Below are 20,719 nucleotides of genomic sequence, written 5' to 3'. Positions count from 1 at the left end.
GATGATACTTGATGAGGAAGAGAATATATTGCAACATAAGATTTTTGAGAAATCTCAACCTTCCACATCAAACACGATCGATACCCCTGCGGCCTCAACTGAAGATGAATTTATTAATCCTTTTCACTCTCAGCCAGAAACAACCATAGATGAGATCTCTTCGAACTTGGAAGACAATTTACATGTCAGTGCTGTTCCGACCACGAGAATTCACAAAGATCACCCATTGGAGAACGTTATAGGTGATGTGTCCTCGAGTGTACAAACCAGAAGTAGCTTGAATGAGCACACCTGTGTTTATACAAGTATAAAAGAAACAGGTATAATGAATGAATGTTTGTACTCCTGCTTTATAAGCCAAATTGAACCAAAGAATTATCAAATGGCTTTAAAGGACAGCTCGTGGGTCGAAGCCATGCAAGAAGAGTTGGCTCAGTTCAAGAAAATGGAAGTTTGGACCTTGGTTGAAAAACCAAAGAATGTGCATGCTATAGGCACGAAATGGGTGTTCAAGTGCAAGAGAGATGATAAGGGGATTATCGTGAGAAATAAGGCGAGGCTGGTTGTTAAAGGTTTTAATCAGCAAGAGGGTATTGATTACAATGAGGTTTTCGCTCCTGTTGCCCGGTTAGAAGCGATTCGATTGTTTTTGGCGTTTGCTGCATCTAAAAAGATGAAGGTGTTTCAGTTAGATGTGAAGAGCGCGTTTCTTAACGGGAAAGTTGATGAGGTTGTGTTTGTTGAGCAACCTCCGGGTTTTCCTGACCCAGACTTTCCGGATCACGTATACAGGTTGAGCAAGGCGTTATATGGGTTACATCAGGCACCTCGTGCCTGGTATTCAACGTTATCGGACTACTTGCTGGAAAATGGTTTTGAAAGGGGATTGATTGACAGTACGCTGTTTGTGAAGAGAGAAGGATGTGACTTCTTACTGGTTCAAGTCTACGTGGATGATATCATTTTTGCTGCATCAAGAGTATCCATGTGTCAGGATTTTGAGGCTGTCATGAAGAAACGATTCGAGATGAGTGCTATGGGTGAACTAACCTTCTTTCTAGGATTGCAGGTTGATCAGAAGAAGGATGGGATGTTCATTCATCAAACAAAGTATGTTCATGATGTGCTGAAGAGATTCAAGATGGAGGACAGTTCTCCATATGACACCCCAATCTGCGTCAATCACAAATTGGGCGCTGAATCAGATGGTGACGCAGATGTGGACCCTACTCTGTATCGGGCGATAATAGGTTCATTAATGTATTTAACTGCTTCTAGGCCCGATATAATGTTTTCTGTTTGTCTTTGTGCTCGTTTTCAGGCAAACCCAAAGGAATCTCACATGAAAGGTGTGAAGAGGATTTTGCGGTATCTTAAGGGCAAGCCGAAACTAGGGTTGTGGTACCCAAAGGGAGGAGACGTTGAACTGGTGGCGTATACAGATTCTGATTATGGTGGCTGTAATCAGAGTCGGAAGTCAACAACAGGAGGCTGTCAGTTTCTTGGAGGAAGATTAGTTTCCTGGCAGTGCAAGAAACAGACATCAGTTGCAATTTCAACATGCGAAGCTGAATACATGGCAGCATCCAACTGCTGCTCTCAGGTTTTGTGGATTCAGCAACAATTGCGCGACTATGGTCTGAATTTCTTACTTACTCCTATTTTAATTGATAACACTGCCGCCATCTCAGTAATTAACAATCCCGTGAAGCACAGTAAAACTAAGCATATTGACATTCGTCATCACTTCATACGGGATTGTGCTGAGAAGAAACTGATCAAGATCGAAAAAGTTGATACACTTGAAAATTTTGCTGACTTGTTTACAAAAGCGTTTGATAAATCCAGATTTCAAAACCTAATTGAGCTAAACGGGATGATCAATCCCGAGTAACCATGTCTTTGATTTAAAAAAAAAAAAAAAAAAAAAAGAAAAACATGGGTCATTTTTGCTTAAAATTAGTCGGTTACCTCAGTTTGATGGACATATCCTAGGATATGTTTTGGTCCTCGTTTCAAATTAGAGAATGAGGATAGCCATTAACCGGAAGACTGAAAGTGACCGGGGCAACTATGACGTGTGTTCTTTCAGTTGCTGAAAATTAGTCGGTCATACTTAGTAAAAAGGACACATACTTGTATGTGGTCGGTCCAGTTGATCCATTGGATCTTCAGGATAGCCGTTTACCTGACGACTTTGACGTGATTGGGGCGATTGAATTTAAAGTTTTTTTTTAGGGGAAATGAAATTAATTTTCAAGTCTGTTACTTCGTATGAAGTTCTATGCTGTGTTTAACAGAAAATTGATCCAACCTTGGAAAATGATATATATACTAATCGTGTGTGCTTAACTAGTGAAGTTATTAGGCTTAAAAGGCTTTAGAACAGTCATTGTATGTCGTGGTAATTTTTATGGTGCGTAAAAGGGTATGTGATACTAACTTAAACTACTCGAATTTACGTGGAAACTCCTTAAGAGTTTTGAATGTCTTCACACATATCTTTCCGAATGATAGGCAGAAAAGCGACTACCCAGTCATACACGAGCCCCTGAGTAATCTGATTCCCGTGAAGAAAGCATTTCAAGACACTGCAGTGATCCAGATTCGGGACTTGCAGTAGTTTAATACTCCGAAGTCAATAAGAATGTTTGGTTAAAAAAAAAAAAAAAAAAAAAAAAAAAAAAAACATGTATATTTTTAGTACTTATGAGACATAGTTACAATCAAGACTTCTCATGTCTGGAGTAAGAAGAGAACGGGAAGCAATCAACGAGTATATACAAGTTAATCAGACACTATGGGTCGAAGTCAATTCGGGGTGACTTGGGTAAAGCCAAATACGCTTTGAGAATAGATAGAAGACATCATTATCTCTGAGATGTTGCCAACTTAAATTTTTGAGCTTAACTGAACCTTAATCCGTATCACAGAAACGATGAAAACCATTTACGTTATTTACATGCTTACAACCTGTGTCTCTATGTCATAATACAGCCAAACACGGATCTAAGTGACAGTCACATCGTTAGTATGATTCCTGTTAGGATCTTTTCTAAAACGTAGTGGTCCCTGACTAGACTGAAATTTGATCCCTTATTTCGTTAAAATTTTTCTAAGATTTTTTTAGTTTTTGTAGTTATATTATTTTATTGTTGGTTACTGGGTCTTGATCATATTTGTTTAACTCTTTTTGGTAATTTCTAAGGTTAAATTCAGGATTATTCAAACTTAAAGGGCTGATTTTGAAAATTACGGGAGAAGTTGTTGAATTCGGCGAAGTTGTGCTTAACTTCGCCTTGGCGAAGTTATGCGTAACTTCGCCTGAACCAACTCAGCCCTATATAAGGAATTTCTAACGGGAACAGTAACATATATTGAAACTTTCCGGCGAAGATAATATCAAAAACTGATTATCCGCGATCTTGTTATCTTCGATTTCGATCCTTGATTTCAGTTTCTAGTACTCATTGACGGTATGTTGGTCAATATCTTTCTCGTTATAGTTCTAACCGGTTCGAGACCTCGGGTCGTCGAACCTTAGAAACCAAGTTTTCCGACCTCACGTTACGTGTTCATGGACGACCTTTTCGTCCTAACACCATTGAAATATGTTGGACTTCATTGTTAGATCGTTAAATCGGTCCGAATCATCGGATAAACCTTGTTTGAATCTGAACAGTCGCCGTTTCAGATTCAGGCGAAGTTAAGGTTTACGCGAAGTTATTCTCAACTTCGCCAGTGGCTTAAGTTCGCCTTCAGCGAAGTTATCCACAACTTCGCTTGAAGCTTAATTTCGCCTATGGCGAAGTTATCCATAACTTCGCCTTGAACATAACTTCGCCTATTTCAAATTTTTTATAAGTTTATAGACGAACTTACAGATGAAGCGAAGTTGTTCCCAACTTCGCCTCAACTATAAATTCGCCTGTACATCACAACTTCGCATATGGTACACAGCGAACTTGTGAGATGATTATATGGTCTCTAACTTGATTTGTTTTGTGCAGATATGGCTGCTGTTGGAGGTACTGGAGGTGATGATGGTGATGAGCAACGACAATTCTTCCCAGCCCATAACCAATACATCACTTTGGATCCTGACGCACGAGGCGTTGAAGACTATAGGGAGATTATCACATTTCTCCAACGATCACGAGTTTTTCACGCGATCACTAATACACTACCCATATCTCTGCCCAACATTCAAGATTTCTGGCAGACGGTGTATTATGATTGCAGACCTGAGCCTCCAGTGATGCGAGCAACTGTCAATGGTCAAGACATACAGTTTTCCTCGGAAGACATACGGTTGGCTCTGCAGTTCGGTAATGAAACGAGAGACGACCCAACGGAATTCGTAGCTCCTTTCCGTGACGGAGCTTACTTAAGGATGGGTTATTCGGGTCCGATGGGGGACTCGCAGAGGAGGAAAGGCTTTCTGCTGGATCAATGGCGCTTTTTGATGCATGTGTTGATAGTATGCATGTCCGGCAGAAAGGCAGGAACAGATGGAATGGGTGCGACGATGCAATCGGCTATGATTGCGCTGACTTACAACCGCAGATATTCGTTTAGTCAGCTAATCTTTTACGAGATTGATCGTCAGAGACGGGCGACGGCGCGCGAGCGTTTTATTATGTATCCTCGGTTCCTACAAATGATTATCAATCATGTCGCTCCGTCTGTACCGCAAAGACGCCCTATCAGATACGTTGAGTGCGTAACAAAACGTATCTTTGCTCAGTGCAGAACGTCGAGCACTCGAAGCAACCCTGAGCGGCGTCCCAGGCATACTCCACTTTTCGGGTATCTCATTAACCCGGAGTATGTTCCTGCAGGAGGGGACGAGTTCAGGGATCCGCAACCACATCAGGCGGCAGCACCTCATGCTGTATCAGCTGCGCCTGTTGTATCTTCTGCTGCTGTGCCAGCTACTATATCTCAGGCTGTGTCCACTGCTGAAAACGTTGATCTAGATGCTGCTTTTAGTGGACATGGTTTGTTTGATATGGATGTCTCGGGTCCTCAGTTTATGGATGTTACCAGAGCAGCTACTTCGGTAGCTGACTCTGATCTAGACGAGACGTTTGCTGAGGCAAGAAGACTTATGGTGTCTCGTGAAAGGACTACGGGAAAGAGGCCGAGAACTGTGGGGGAGGATGAGGATGAAGTGGATGAAGAGGAGGCAGTACAGATTGTGCTAAGACGCTCAAGAAGAGAACAGAGAGGGATAGGTTCGGGAGCTGGAGAATCTTCAAGACTAGTACGTTTTGCTCCACCTGCCCTATCTGGTATGTCTCTTATTCCTACTACTGCACAGGTTTCAGCGATCGAGACGTCGGCACCAACAATTGTGTCCCTACCACCTCAACCGCTTAATCCACCGGTGGTAGTTGCACGGTTTGTGGAGTCGACAATCACCTCTACAGCAGGGTTACCAAGTGTACCACCTGCGGTCACTTCTGCTGATGTTCCACCAACTCCATTGCCTACTTCAGATACCGAGAGGATTCTTTCGCTAGAGCGGATTGTTGCTGAACAGTCAAAGACTATTGACCGCCTAGTGGAATCCAATCGACTACAAGCTGCCCTCCTGGTAGAACATGGACGAATAATAGATGCCTTCAAGGATTACTTGGCATCTCAGGGGGAGAAGACGTGTAGGGGCGATGAGTTGAGAACGAAAAGACGAGAAGATCATGACGATGATCCCAATGCACCTTCAGGTGCAGGTGATGAGCTGCCAAGAACCTCTCAGGCTCTTGGAGCTTCCACAACTGAGGGGGAGTCTACAAATGCAGATGGTGATGATGTTGTAGTTGTGGATGACGACGCTGATGTTGAAGACGTTATTGATGCGTTGAAGGAGTTGGATGAGGAGGAGGACGATGAGTTGATGGATGATGATGACGTGTTGCCTATGGATGAGATTGAGAGGATTGGAGAACAGATTAATGTGGAAGATGTGTTAGAAGAAGGTGAGATTGTAGATGAGTCAGTGGAACATGAGATTCCAGCTGTTGAGAGATCAGAATTGGGGGATGAGAGTGTGATAGAAGATACAGTATGGGAGGAGCAGCCGAACTGGAAAGAAGGCTGTGCTCAGTGGTTTGTTAAAACCAAGAAGCCTGCAGTGCCAAAAATGTTCAGAAAGACTTATAATATAAAGGGCTATGCAGAGTCAAAGAAAGGAATCATATGCTGGTTGTACGACAAAGAGCTGAAACTATTTGTGATCAAACGGTACGACGGCATTCAGTACTTTAAGAGATTGTTGAGATCTCTGAATTCCTTACCAGAATGTGAGGTGAGAGATTTAGCGAGATTGGGGCTGATCAATAGAAGTAATGATGATATGGCAAGAATCATTGGGAAGATCGTCTGGAAAGAAGCCATTAAAGACAAAAAGTTTGAACTCCTAAAACCTCAAAAAGGAAAGTTGATAGAAGACAAAGATCGTGGAATGAGGGCTGACGGCAAACCTTGGATGGTAATGAAGTATAAACCAGTCCGTCATTTGAAAGAAGTACCGATGAAAGTTATGCCCAAGAACGTCCTAAAAGATTTAAAATGGTGGTACGTGGATTGTGAGACAGCTGAGGCGGTAATGGAAGATGAGGATGAACAAGAAGTACTTCGGGTGTACGACCCGATGCATCTTGTTAATCTATCGAAGGATGATTTGAAAGTGCTCAACGAGAAGAAGATCTTCTACATTCCTGCTTGGAAGGATCAAGCTAGGAAATATCAAAGGGTAGTGTCGGTATGTGTGAGAGAAGGGGCGCACGCGTAGAGGTAAAGATTACAAGACTCAAGATTTGAAGATCAAGATATGAAGCTACTGCCAAGGGGGAGTCTGTTGGTACATGTATGTCAGTAGTTCATAGTCTAGCATTTGTAATCGAGTCTGTAATGTAATTATGTTTTGTTTATGTTTGTTTTGTAATGCGCGAAGTTGTCAACAAGTTCGCTATGGCGAACTTGTTGAATCAGCGAAGTTATTGACAACTTCGCCTGTGGCGAAGTTGTCGTGTTTATATACTGTTTCAGACGAAACAGTTTAAGGTTGTTCGTTTAGGGTTTTCGTTTCAGTTTTCAGTAACCGAGTTACTTGTCATAATCTGTAACGGTGACCTCGGGTCACGTGTTTGTTATCAATATAACGTGGTTGGTTTATTGCTTGTGTGTTCGATCTCTATATACTCTACACTCGTATCTACCTACGCAGGGATTCCGCACCTGCGTTGTTAGAGACATCCCGTGTACGATCCGTCCGGAACCTACAGAGAGCAACCCTAAACATAAAACATTAAAAAGTGGACATAAATGAATGAACGAAACATGTTTTCATGTTCGTTTTCGTTTATTTAAATAAACAAACTTCCTGCCAAACGGTTCACGAACAATTCACTTAACGTTCAGTTCGTTTACAGGCTTAAACACTATAAAAGACTGATTGATCAATCATAAGCACGATAGTAAAACCTTAAATACTGTATTCCAAGGTTATCTCTATATATTGTAATCCAATATTAAAGTGTTGATTATGATCTGCAGATCATTTATATTAATCCCGAGTTCTGCGGGCCTAATCGGATAGTCGAATTCAGTTTAACCGGGACACCTTTCGATTTCAGCAGCATTAGGAGTCATACATTTTACAATTGTTCGTTGCGAAAGCCTGATTTTGATTATATGTTTCCTGCAGTGGCGTTACGGTGCCTGGATAGTGTGAATTATTCGGTTATTGCTGTGATTGGATCGATTCAGGAAGGTGAGGTGCCGGAGCATTGCCAGGATATGGCGGTGATCTCGGTGCCGATTAGGTGGTATGATGGCGTTAAGGTGGAAATGGAGTTGATGTGGGTTACACCGTTTTGTAGATTGTGTGAGATTGAAGGTAGAATGTGTGGAATGAAAGGAAGTGATGGAGAAACTGCTTGCTTTGGTTCTTTTGGAGGTAACTAATTTTACAACTAATCTAATTTAAAAAAAAATGAAAAATATATGAGATGGTGTTTGTCGAATCTAGGGTGCAAACGAGTTGAGCGGAACCCGAGCTCGATTAGGCTCGAGCTCGGCTCATTTAACTTACACAGAGCTCAAGCTTGAGCTTGGCTCTTGAGTAGATTTTCAAGCTCGAGCTCGGCTCATTTATTATTTATCAATTATTTTTTATTTAATTATAACTATTTTTATATATTTTTTCTATTACAATTTTATGTATAAAATAATATATATTATTTAGTTATTTATATTTATTTTTTTCATAACATTATACATACTAATTAATAATTATTAAGTAAATACTTTAAAAAAATTACATAAATGACAGGCTAGTTTAGGCCCGCGAGCCGGCTTGAGCTCGATAAGTGAAGCTTGGGCTCGGGCTCGTTTATTAAACGAGCTTATTTTAAAGCTCAAGCTCGGGCTCAGGCTCAGGCTCAATTAAGCTCTTGATCGAGTTTTTTAACGAGCCGATTTCGAGTAGCTTGCGAGCGGCTCGGCTCGTTTGCATCCCTAGTCGAATCATACGATTTACATATAACATGTTTGGCTGACACATAAATAACTGATTGTGATTATGATAAAGTCATAGAATGATAGACTTGTAATTGACAAAGTCATATTGGACGTATGACTTTTTTCATCATACCATATTGTGTGTACAACCTTTTCTCGTCATATCATATGGCTCATATGATATCATATGACATGTATGTGTGAAACATGCCTTATATACACCTTCTAGGGTGGTGTTTGTATAGCATCACTCAAATAGTGAGATTTTCATAGTAGTTTTTAATATTTTATCATAAATTTGTTAGAATAAATATATATTTTATATATGGCCCTTATAATTATTTATCTTATTATTGATCATTGACCTAAATAACCTTATGTTTATAACTGGTAAATCCTTGATGGACGGAATTACCCTTACTAACATTAATAGGGTTTCCCCTTGAGTGTATATATAGAGAGCTTATTAGAGAGGTTAATAACTAATGATGAATAATAACACCATAAGAATCATCCCCTACCTATCTCCCTCAAATCGTGTTCATCAAGAACACCTAATCTCCATCCTAACCATACACCCTAAAGGGGAACTCGATCAGATTAAGAAGATGTCAATCTCAAACATCACTGGATTAACAGGTATTACATATTTCCTTGTTTACATTATATCATCGATTATAGAAACTGATCAACATGTGGTATCAGAGCATGATGTTGATTAATCAGTTTCTTCGATGTCCATAAAAAACTGGAATTAAAATAGGAAACGAGTTTTTGATTAAAACCCTTATGTTTACGGTTTTGATCATCATCATAAAACTGATTGGATCTGATGTTCGTATTACTTCTAACGAATTGTTAGGTCTGATTAAAACCTGTTCATTATAAAAACTTGATTATTTTCGAAATCTGTTTTACAAAACTTTCAGATTTCGATTCCAGTATTAAATCTGATAATATAATCGAAAACAGTTTCGTAAAATTCTTGAAACTGTTCTTGTTTTTTTTTTTTCGAAGATGTTCTTGAAGAACATCATAATTTTCGAAAACTAACCTTAATTAGGATTAACTTGGGAAAATGAAATCTGTTAAAGAGATAATATTATCTCTAAGTTTAATTTCAAAATCTTTTAAATAAAATAAAAGATATAATTTTGAAATCTTATTAAAATTAGAGATAATCTAAAACTTTAAAGAAATAATATTATCTCTAAGTTTAATTTCAAAATCTTTAATATAAAATAAAAGATATAATTTTGAAATCTTATTAAAATTAGAGATAATCTAAAACTTTAAAGAGATAATATTATCTCTAAGTTTAATTTCAAAATCTTTTAAATAAGATAAAAGATATAATTTTGAAATCTTATTAAATTTTGAGATAATCTAAAACTTTATAACAGAATCTCCCAAATCCCTTAAAATTAGGAAAAGGTTATCAGGTTGATTATTCTTTTCGAATTCTGCTAATGTTGCGAATCAAGGCATCTATTCGCAACAACTGGACTCTAATCGCAACAAATGAAATGTTGCGAAATCGCATGATGTTGCGAGAATTACATATTATCTTGCGAGTAACATGTTGCGAATGTCCACTAATTATGTTGCGATCAGAACCTAGCATCACAGAATGTTGCGAAGGGACATATGTTGCGAAAAGTCACTAATGTTGCGAACCTTAAGATGTTGCGTATTACTTAAGATGTTGCGACGAGCTAATTTTGCAAGATGTTGCGAGTATTACCTATTGATGTTGCGATCAGCCCATAAAATCACAGGATGTTGCGAGTACTCTTAATCGCAACAATTATGTTGCGAGTGCTTTAAATCGCAACAATGCTGATTACATCACAACAACTCCATTCGCAACATTTCTCATAACAACATCATTCGCAACATCTCTTATAAAACATCAATCGCAACATTACTTATGACTGCACTGTTCGCAACATCTAAAATCCCCTAACCAAATTCGCAACATCACTTCGAAGAAATCGCAACTTTACTTATATCTTACATGTTGCGAAATGATCAGAAACCCTTATATATAACCTAACTGATTAAGGGGCCCTGCTCCGTTAAATTACTTAACTTAAATAACACTTATAGTTCACTTCTGCCCAACGGTGATGTGTAACCTAATATTGTTATTTAAGTCTAATTAAGTATGTCACTTAAAAGTGTATGTCCTAACGTTATCAGACATTCGCATGACTTTAGTTTTGCTTAACTTAAACAACACTTCATGAGTTCACTTCTGCCCAATGGTGATGTGGTAGCTTAACAAAGTTGTTTTAGTCTAACTAAGCATAGTCATCTAAAAGATGAGTATCCTAAAATTGCTAGATACTCAAATGACATTAACTTTGCCTTAAATACCTTAAATGTCTCAATTCTGCCCAACGGTGATTTGTTACATTTATGTATTGCAAACTTACCTTGTGCATAACAACTTGATTGTTCCAATTCTGCCCAACGGTGATTTGTTACAATTATTTTCGCACAAGAATTTTATACTTAAATAATACATTTTCTGCCCAACGGTGATCTATTTTATTTAAGTATAATAAAATTAATTTTGGTGTTATACTTAAAATTATCACATCTTCATAATGATCCTTCATTAATGATCCTAATTTCAGTCTGCCTTATTAGATTACCCATAACATAAATCACTCTAAAATTCTTCTATAAAGTTTGAATCTCAAACCTAAATCATCCACTCTTATTACAAAACCTAAGAAGAGTTTTGCTTCTAAAAGGTTCTTATAAAATTTGCCCTTTTGAGTCTTGATTATCCTTAAAGACTTGAAATTCTTACTGCTCATTCTGATAAAAGTATTACAGAAAAACACTTGAGCATAATCAGTGGGATAAATAAATATGTCTCTTATGATAATCAAGAATTCCTTACATGATTCCTATCAGGTGAGCAATTACGGATTCTAAAATTCCTAAGACTAACGTTTTTTTTTTCTATGGAAATAATAGAATCAAAACAATTCCTAAGATGCATGCAAAACACTCTAATTCTAAATAAAAAGGTTAATTGGCATTTGTGAATACATCCTAATATTTAATTCCATGACCCATAAACTGAGAGCTTATACATGGAACTTAATGAAGTCTTTTCAGTGTATTACTTTTCCACCAGTACAATTAGATGCCTTAAGAATCAACTATAACACTCAGAAGTACTAAAGGAAACTGAGTGTGTTGCTAGCAATATATGTACAGGAAAAGGAATGCCTAAAATTGAAAATCAAATGTTATTCACCTTACTACCACTAAACCTTAAAAGAGGATAGTTCTAAAGTCTTGAAACAAAATACAAGTACTGCTTCCAACTCTAAGTTCTCAAAGGGAAAGTCTCACTGCAAAATCATGCCATTAGACTAGGCACGAGCAAAGAGACTATCCATACCTCAAGGGAACAGTTGGCTAAGAAAGGTAGTTACCAATTAATGATATTTAACTCCACTAATATTAATATCCCTATTAACACATGTTAGTTGAGTTTAGTTTTATACGTTTCCTTATCAGAAATCGATAATAATTAAGATGAGAGTCAGTGACTCATTTAATGTTAAGGTTGTAAGAACCATAAAAGCTGTTTTGTATTAAGCTTTATGATACCTTAAACATTCTAGAGTTTACTCAGAATTTAGTATCAATACTAAAGCTACATTTTGACTGTTATAAGGTTTTAAATGACCAAAACAAAGTCACTACTAACTAAAACTATCATATTATCGGTTGTTATTATCTGAATAGAAACCTTATAAGATAAAACTAAGCGATGCTACAAATTTCACAACCTTTTGTTATCATAGAAATGAGAATTTAACAAAAGATAAATGAGACTTACGTACTTCATCCATTAAGACCAAAATTTTCATGAGAAATCATGACTCGGTTGACAAAGGATGAATTGCCATTAAATCTCATTCTTAGTGATTTGAAAGCATGTGTTAAATGCCCTAAATATAAACTGGATAAAGGGAGTAAGTGAGGTCCACCATAAGTTATAATTCACTGCTATTAGTGGAGCTTAGAAAAATATCAACTTGTATCCAATCTGTTTCCTACTGGACAAGTTCTTTAAAGAAATCAATTCATATATACTTATCAGTATTTCTTCTAAATATGTCCTTAAAATTTCTTATGAAATATGGACAATAAGGAAATCAAGTCTAAAATGTATGAAATTTTCCTATGACATGAATTGCCAAAACTTGTATGGACTTTTAGAGGCCTAAAAGATCAGTGGGAGCACTGAGTGTCCTTATATGCAAGAGATGGGGGAGAAACAACTTAATCTACCTCATAAAACATCCCTTGTATAAGACACTGCTCCATTATATCTTGTCTCATTAACATTTAATGTTACTCCTAACAAATTTTGTTGGATACCTAAATATGGGAAAACTTAGATTTCTTACCAAGACTAATTAATATAATCCTCAATTAGAATTTTTTTTGGTCTTCTGATGTTGACCCTAAGCATGCTGAATTCTTACATATTTCTAAGGTCAGTAGGAGCAGTAAAAGTCCTTATCATAACTTGGCTAAGTACAAGACGCGGGGGGAGAGATTGTCGCTTACTTTAACTCCGATTACACCTCTTGTACACCATACTGCACCAACTCTTACATACTTAGAAACTAATATTGCTCCTAATATACCTGAAAATATGAAACTCCTTATAAACCCAATAATCAACTCAGGAGGTCATCTAGGTCTCAAAGGCCTACTAACTTTGATGATTATGTACCCTACCTGACTAAAGATTAAATGGATTTTGGAAGGTTTAATGATCCTACCTCTTCTAATTAAACCATTAGTATCAATCAATCTTCTAAAATAGTATAACGTTTGGGATTTGGTTGAATTACCTAAAAGGTAGTCATTACTAAACTAAATCTGAATGAATAACGTTAATACACTAAAGGTATGATTGATTGATAAAGGTATACTCAAGAGGGAATAAATTATCAAAGAACCTAGTTCCTTGTCTTACAAAAGGTTACATTGAGGATCATCACTGTTCTAGTAGCTTATAATAATTTAGAGCTACATTACATGAACATTAAAACAACTTTCCCTAACACTGGCCTACATGTTCGTAAAATAACCTGTAAGTTCTAAACTGAAGGTTAAGAACACTTAGTTTGTAAGTCAATAAAATCCATGTATGGGTTGATGCAAGAATCAATAATGAAATCATAATGCAACTCTCTTCATCAAGAACTAAGTGGATTGATTTACCTACCTCAAGATGAGTGGGAGCAACTAATGTAAACTTGTCCTTATATAGATGACATTCTTTTGACAAGTATATGTTACATGAGTCAAAGTATTGTTAACGCATATCTTGACCTAATCAATCACGGAGATACCTCTTATTTAATAGTTATCAAAATACACCGAGATAGACTCATTAGTTTTATATGTTTTACATGAAACGGGTCCTTACACTTGTAACATACAATATTGCTCTCCTTTAGAGGCTAATAGGATAAATGAGATTATTTCCTTATGCATCATTAATTAGATGCCTTAAGAAGGTTCAAATCTATACTCGTTTAGATATTGGTCACATTGCTAAACACTAGACTAATTATTTCTATTGTGAAGCATCTGATAAAATATCACAATATCTCTAAGAAACGAGACACAATAATTTAAAGAAGAAGAAGTGAGAACTAAAAAAAAAAACGGTTGACTACTAATATTCTAACTTTGTCAACTTCTGGGTATATCCTTATGTCAGCAGACATTACTATCTCATGAAGGAGTCCTAACTAACTGATAACAACGACCTAAGTTATAATGATATAATATGTTGCTGATCATAACGCAACGTGTCACTAAATGTTGTTGGAAAACTTTATCAGTTGACTCATAATTTATTAACTTCATATAAATCCAATATTGAAGACTTATTGTGATAAAGTCAGCTACCCTTATTTCTTGAACAGTAACAGTTCAAGCGGAGCTGCATTAGAATTCGATACAAGTCTAAATTATTGTTCGCTTATGACTTAAGAACAAATAGAGGAAACTAAACTTTTGTATCGAATGCATTCATGATATGCTTATGGATCCACTAATTAAAGGTCTGTCACCCATAAGTCTCCTAAATGGCCAATAATAGAGACGGGTTTTACCAATGACCAAGCGCAACTGCGTATCGTACTATGAATGATTAATTATTAATTTTTCCTCACGTTGAAAATTTGTTTTGTCTCTAAATACGTTCATGCATGCCTAAAGACGTATAGACACTAATTATACAAATCAACGGTAAGGGCTTATTTGTCAATTTGATCCTAAAGTTAGGTTTTAAATTTGAGTTGTAGTATGATTAATGGGGGTCCTGAGTCGAATATTGATTCAACGACTGTATTTCTCTGCTGCAATTTGGGTTTAGAACTAAAATGAGTATTAACCTCTGATCAGACTAATCTAATGCTCATAATAAATAATTACTAGGCCAAGTGGGAGAATGTTAGAATAAATATATATTTTATATATATTTTATATATGGCCCTTATAATTATTTATCTTATTATTGATCATTGACCTAAATAACCTTATGTTTATAACTGGTAAATCCTTGATGGACGGAATTACCCTTACTAACATTAATAGGGTTTCCCCTTGGGTGTATATATAGAGAGCTTATTAGAGAGGTTAATAACTAATGATGAATAATAACACCATAAGAATCATCCCCTACCTCTCTCCCTCAAATCGTGTTCATCAAGAACACCTAATCTCCATCCTAACCATACACCCTAAAGGGGAACTCGATCAGATTAAGAAGATGTCAATCTCAAACATCACTGGATTAACAGGTATTACATATTTCCTTGTTTACATTATATCATCGATTATAGAAACTGATCAACAAAATTTTCTAAACAAACGCTAATGATTAAATTACATATGTATTAGAAACCAATTGTTAAACTTGAAAACTCAATGATCAAATAGTTAGTTTTAAAAGGTGATGGCAAACAACCCCTTAAAATAGATTTTGATTAGTTCATACAACATGCACTAAAAATCACATGTTTTTAATAAAAGAAGTGATGATTTTTCTATATACAGGGATTCGAAGGAGTATGTACGGATTAATCTTAGCCATTGTTGTGTCGATATTAATATGTATCGTTGCGGTTGTATGGTACATTGCTGACAAAAGAAGGGAATACAATCAGAGTCTACACCAAAACATTGATGTATTTTCTATCACAATGGCTCCACGACAACGTGCCTCAACAGGATTGGATATGTCCATAATCGAGTCCTACACGAAGACAATTCTTGGAGAGAGTCGTAGGCTGCCTAAAGACGACGACACTTGTCCGATATGTCTTTCTAAATATGAACCTAAAGACACGTTAAGAACGATCCCTGAATGTAATCATTATTTTCATGCAGGTTGTATAGACCAGTGGCTTAAGTTGAACGCAACTTGCCCTATATGTAGGAACTCGCCATGAAAGTTGGTTTTGGTTACACCTTATCTTCGTTATCAACTTTTTTGAATTCTTTGACTACAAAAAAAAGTAGTCTTTGTGCATACCAAACATAGGCAATTAGTCATATATTGTTTTAAGTGCTAGTTAGGTGGTTTTTCATGGGATTCAATATGGTCCTCAACTCCTCATGATTATCATAGTTAAGAAAAGCCATATAAATTAGGGGTATCTTGTTTATTGTCACACTAACTCAACATTTCTAGTTAGTTATACCGTAATTAAATCATTTCAATTTAACTTACATATCAGAAATTACTTTTATCAACATTCATCAAATGCTTCAAGTTTACAAGTTAGGTTAAAAAACCCCGAGTTACCAAGATAACACATTCTTAGAGCGAGTTACCAAGATAAACGCATTCTTAGAGTAAACTGCTGTTTTCGTCCCTGTGGTTTATCTAAATATTCGGTGTTAGTCCAATAGTTTCAAATTTGTGATTTTCGTCCCTGTGGTTTCATTTCACTTGCAATTAAACCCGACTACACTAACCTCGTTAAGCCTTGTTAAACCCATCAGCATGCCCCTCACGTGAGGGGCAGTTTTGTCTTTTTTTTTCTCCAAATAATCCCCACTCCTAATTCACAAGCCCCCTCACATGAGGGGTTGTGGTGTATTTGAAAAAAAAGGACAAAATTGTCCTTAACATGAGGGGCACACTGATGAGTGTAACGATCAGACTTAACGGGGTTGATGAGGTAGGGTTTAATTGCAAGTGAAATGAAACCACATGGACGAAAATCACAAATTTGTAACTATTGAACTAAAACCGCATATTTGGACAAACTACAAGGATGAAAACCTCAGTTTACTTTGCATTCTTATTTTTAACTAATAGATTATAAACACAAAAGAAAATGTATTTACTTCTACTATATCATAATTTACTCATTCGATACATATTATAACATAAACCCATTTGTAAACTTAAAGAACTTATAACATGCCAGAAAGCTTGAACCTCAACATGGTGTTTAGATGAATCTAAGATGATTTTTCATGAATTCAAGCTATTTTCAGTTTTAACCCGTCACAACGCAGATTCTCTCATTTGGAAGGCATGGACTCGCAAACACCTCAAATCCGTAAGTTAGGTTCATGATCACATACCAATTGATACGGATCCTCCATGATGCACAACTATTGGCTCCATGTTCTCTAGTCAATCCCATGTTTATTTGCATTAGTTGGTTAACTCCTTTATTTTAGTTGTTTCAATTCCTAGAAGTATTAGTGGGTAGTTATGCCACTAACCTATCTTCCTTATTTCATGCATATTTACGTTTCTTGTAAGCCTATAAAAGGCATATTTGGTTTTTAAGGGAGAACATGAACAATTTGATCAAAACAAGTATCTTTAGATTTAGTGTTATTTTGTTTTAGAAAGAGATTAGCCAATCTCGAACTTGGCTTCTATCACCAATTTATTTTATTTTTATAATTTCTAAGATTATTATGAGATTATGCTTCTTGATTCTTTAACTCAAATTTGGCAATTATTATTCTTCAAAAATTAGCTTCCCCTTTCTCCGGTTTGTTCTTCCTCCAACTCCGCATAACCATTTAATTTTGATCCCTTGACGTATATCTAAGAGTTATAAGTTATAACCCAAGGTTATTTATCTAAAGCATACAATTGTCTTATAATTTAACACATGATTAAACATACAAAATAAGCAAACTTGGCAACCCAACACCAAATAAAAATAAATCCCTTTTGAAAATTATACATCAATGTTACAAAAGTTATCTTACATATATATATATATATAAACGAAACATTTCATTAAGTTAAAAATTAATCTAATCAAATATTTTATATGAAAATCCTATAAAATAGGGATAAACTAAAAACTAGTATCCGATTTTTTTTAAAACATATTATTTATAATTAAAAACAATTTTATGGTAAAAAATAATTGGGTCATGGGTCTCATCAAACCCAAATAGCTTTTAAACCGCGTTAGAACATCTCATTAATTTGTAAATTAAAATTAAAATCCAAAAAGATATATAAATATTAGAAACAAAAAATGTAAAACAACACCGTAATTCGAAAGATAAAAAGGTTCAATATTAGGCTTCCGTAAAACAAATTCAACTATTTTTGACTTGCTTGCTTGCAAACAATTTAGGTGCAAGTCGAAAGGTGCTAGCTTAACCTAAGAGGATTGAATTAAATTAAAACTTTTAATGGCGTCTTTTCGGATTGTTGTGGTAGTGTTTGTTTTTCTTGTTGGATTAATCATTTGTTTGGGGTAGAGAGGTGTACAGAAAGACAGATTTGGGCCTGCCAACCCAGTTTATAACCCGACCCACTACACCAAAAAAACCGATTCGCTCAAACCAGTTAGGACCCGATCCAACTCGTCCGTTCGTATACCAGTTCGTAGTCTCATTCCCTCAAACTGATTTTTACCCAACCCGATTTAAAAAACAAACAAAAAAACCAATTTTTTTTATCTCAAATCGGTTTCAACCCGATACAAACCAGTTCGATCAGGCTGCATGTTCTTGCCTCCAAACCGGTTTCTAACCCGATTTAGCTTATCCCAAACTGGTTTTGAAAAAGAGTTGACCAACCCAGACCGGTTTTTAACCCGAACCGGTTTGAATATAAAAGTTATTTATACGAGAGGTGCACAAAAAACCCGTATTCGGAATCGAACCCAGTAAAAAATTCAGAACCGGGTTTTTTTATACCCGGGTATTTACTACCCGTAGGGTACGGATAGGGTATGCATTTCAGTACCAAAATCCTTCCCAGATGAACCCGATTTGTACTCGGTAATACCCGAAACCGAGTTTTTCAAATACCTAATCTATACCCGAAAAATACATGAAAAATACCCCGAAAAAGTGCAATCCCTTAAAAAATCAAATCTATACCCGAAACAAAAAACTCGAAAAAAACCCAAAAAGTAGGGTTTTTTCAATACCCGAAAATAGGGTATCAAATACCTGGTTTTATATCCGACCCGAACCCGGTGCATATGACATGGTTTTCAGAGACAATACCAGCCCCGAACCCGAGCCGGGTATGGCCAAAACCCGATTTTCCAATATCCAGTCATATCCGAACCTGATTTCATACCCTGAACCGGGTATTAGAGAAACTTGATTAGTTCATCTCTTACGCCTTGTTCTTGAGTTTTTTAACCAAAGAAAGAAAAGGAAAAGAGAGGGAAGGAAAGAAATTTTTTTTTTAATAGGTGTGTTCTTGAGTTGGAAGGAAATTGGAGGAAAGGAAATGATAACTTATTGGGAAAAAACTTAGCCTTAGTAATCATCCCATTTTTGGGAGGATAATTTATTGGGAAAAAACATCAATTTAATCTCTCCTAACTCCTTCTACTCCTTTCCTTTCCATCCTAAAAAAAACTCAAGAACACCTATTTTTTAACTATCCTTAGTTTTCTTTTCCTTTCCCTACTTTAACGTCTTGTTCTTGAGTTTTTAACCAAGGAAAGAAAAGGAAAGGAGTGGGAAGGATAAGAAAGGGAAGGGAATGGAAGGAAATTTTTTTAATTAGGTGTGTTCTTGAGTTGGAAGAAAATTAGATGTCGGACCGGTGCGGGACACGGTTTCCCAACGATTCACGGGGCAACGTGTTAGAGTGCGGAATCCTCTAACACGGCGATTCGGTGGTGATCAACAACGCACGGTTACGATTCCTAAGACGGTTTGACACCTAGGGACGGAGGAAAAGACCGACACGACGAAGATGGGCAGAGACGATTTTCGGCAGTAGCAGGTTCGTGACTGTGTGTAGTGTGTGCTCTCTTGTGAAATTTCCTAAGTTTCGTTTATATATCGTATACTGATTCGATCGAATCAGTTTCTTTTGACATTTTCAGTCCGTTAACTTGGTTTCACGATCGTTATTTTCATATCGAACCATCCTGATAGAACTGGGGACATACACATGACATTTCATGTCCTAACAAACTCCCCCTTGGAGCCAGTTCTATTTACTTATAATCAATCGAGTTCTCTTGCTCGATCGTAACTCCCCCTTGGAGTTATCTCACTCTCTCTTTTCTCAAAGCTAGTGGTGCGCACGTTGCATCCACGAACTCCTTTCTTCATGAAGTTCTCTCAAGATCAAATGGTTCAGTCAGTCAGACTTACCATAGGTTCCGCATATCCTGAGAAGCTTCGTTCCTACAGAACATATAGATCATAATACATTAGTAACAAATGGAAAAATATCAGGCTCAAACATCTTTGGGTTTTCTTGTCACTTCATTCTTTCTTTCATGCACAGCCTGTTGCACAGATGAACATTTAGCAACCTGCAAGAAGTTTTCTTTCATTCCTACACACTGGATAAACATTTAGTAGGAACAGACAGGGATCAGACTACCTGTCACGATGATTTCTCATTAAAAAAAAACAGAATAAAAATAAAAAAAATTAATTCAGAATAAAAATCTGTTTGTAGGTTTTTTTTTTTTTTTTTTTTTTTTTAATATTCAAACTGAAATAAACAACTGTACAAAAATTTAAAAACACATTATTTTTGGTTGAGAAGGATCTATAATAAGAAATCATACAGACGTATATGACTATCTACTGAGACTTTTCGGGAATTTTTTTTTTTTTTTTTTTTTTTTTTTTTTTAAACAGAATATACGAAGTTAAA

The 20,719-nt window shown here is 36.4% G+C and overlaps 1 protein-coding gene across 1 annotated transcript in view; it reads left to right on the top strand.

Moving 5' to 3' along the window:
- LOC143596161 (putative RING-H2 finger protein ATL21A) overlaps positions 1–16,066 on the top strand; it is a 28,213-nt gene extending 12,147 nt beyond the window's left edge. The window contains exons 2-3 of the mRNA XM_077075008.1: positions 7,561–7,963; positions 15,643–16,066. Coding sequence (XP_076931123.1) covers positions 7,561–7,963; positions 15,643–16,037 — 798 coding nt within the window. The 3' untranslated portion in view covers positions 16,038–16,066. The remainder of the gene's footprint in view (positions 1–7,560; positions 7,964–15,642) is intronic.
- The last annotated feature ends 4,653 nt before the right edge of the window (positions 16,067–20,719 follow it).

This window comes from Bidens hawaiensis, unplaced genomic scaffold (assembly GCF_021521415.1).
Source record: "Bidens hawaiensis isolate Kalapana, Puna unplaced genomic scaffold, B.hawaiensis_p1.1 tig00046129_1, whole genome shotgun sequence".
Taxonomy (NCBI): domain Eukaryota; kingdom Viridiplantae; phylum Streptophyta; class Magnoliopsida; order Asterales; family Asteraceae; genus Bidens; species Bidens hawaiensis.
The sequence above is the reverse complement of the archived record's forward strand: the minus strand, read 5'-3'. Positions and strand labels throughout refer to the sequence as shown.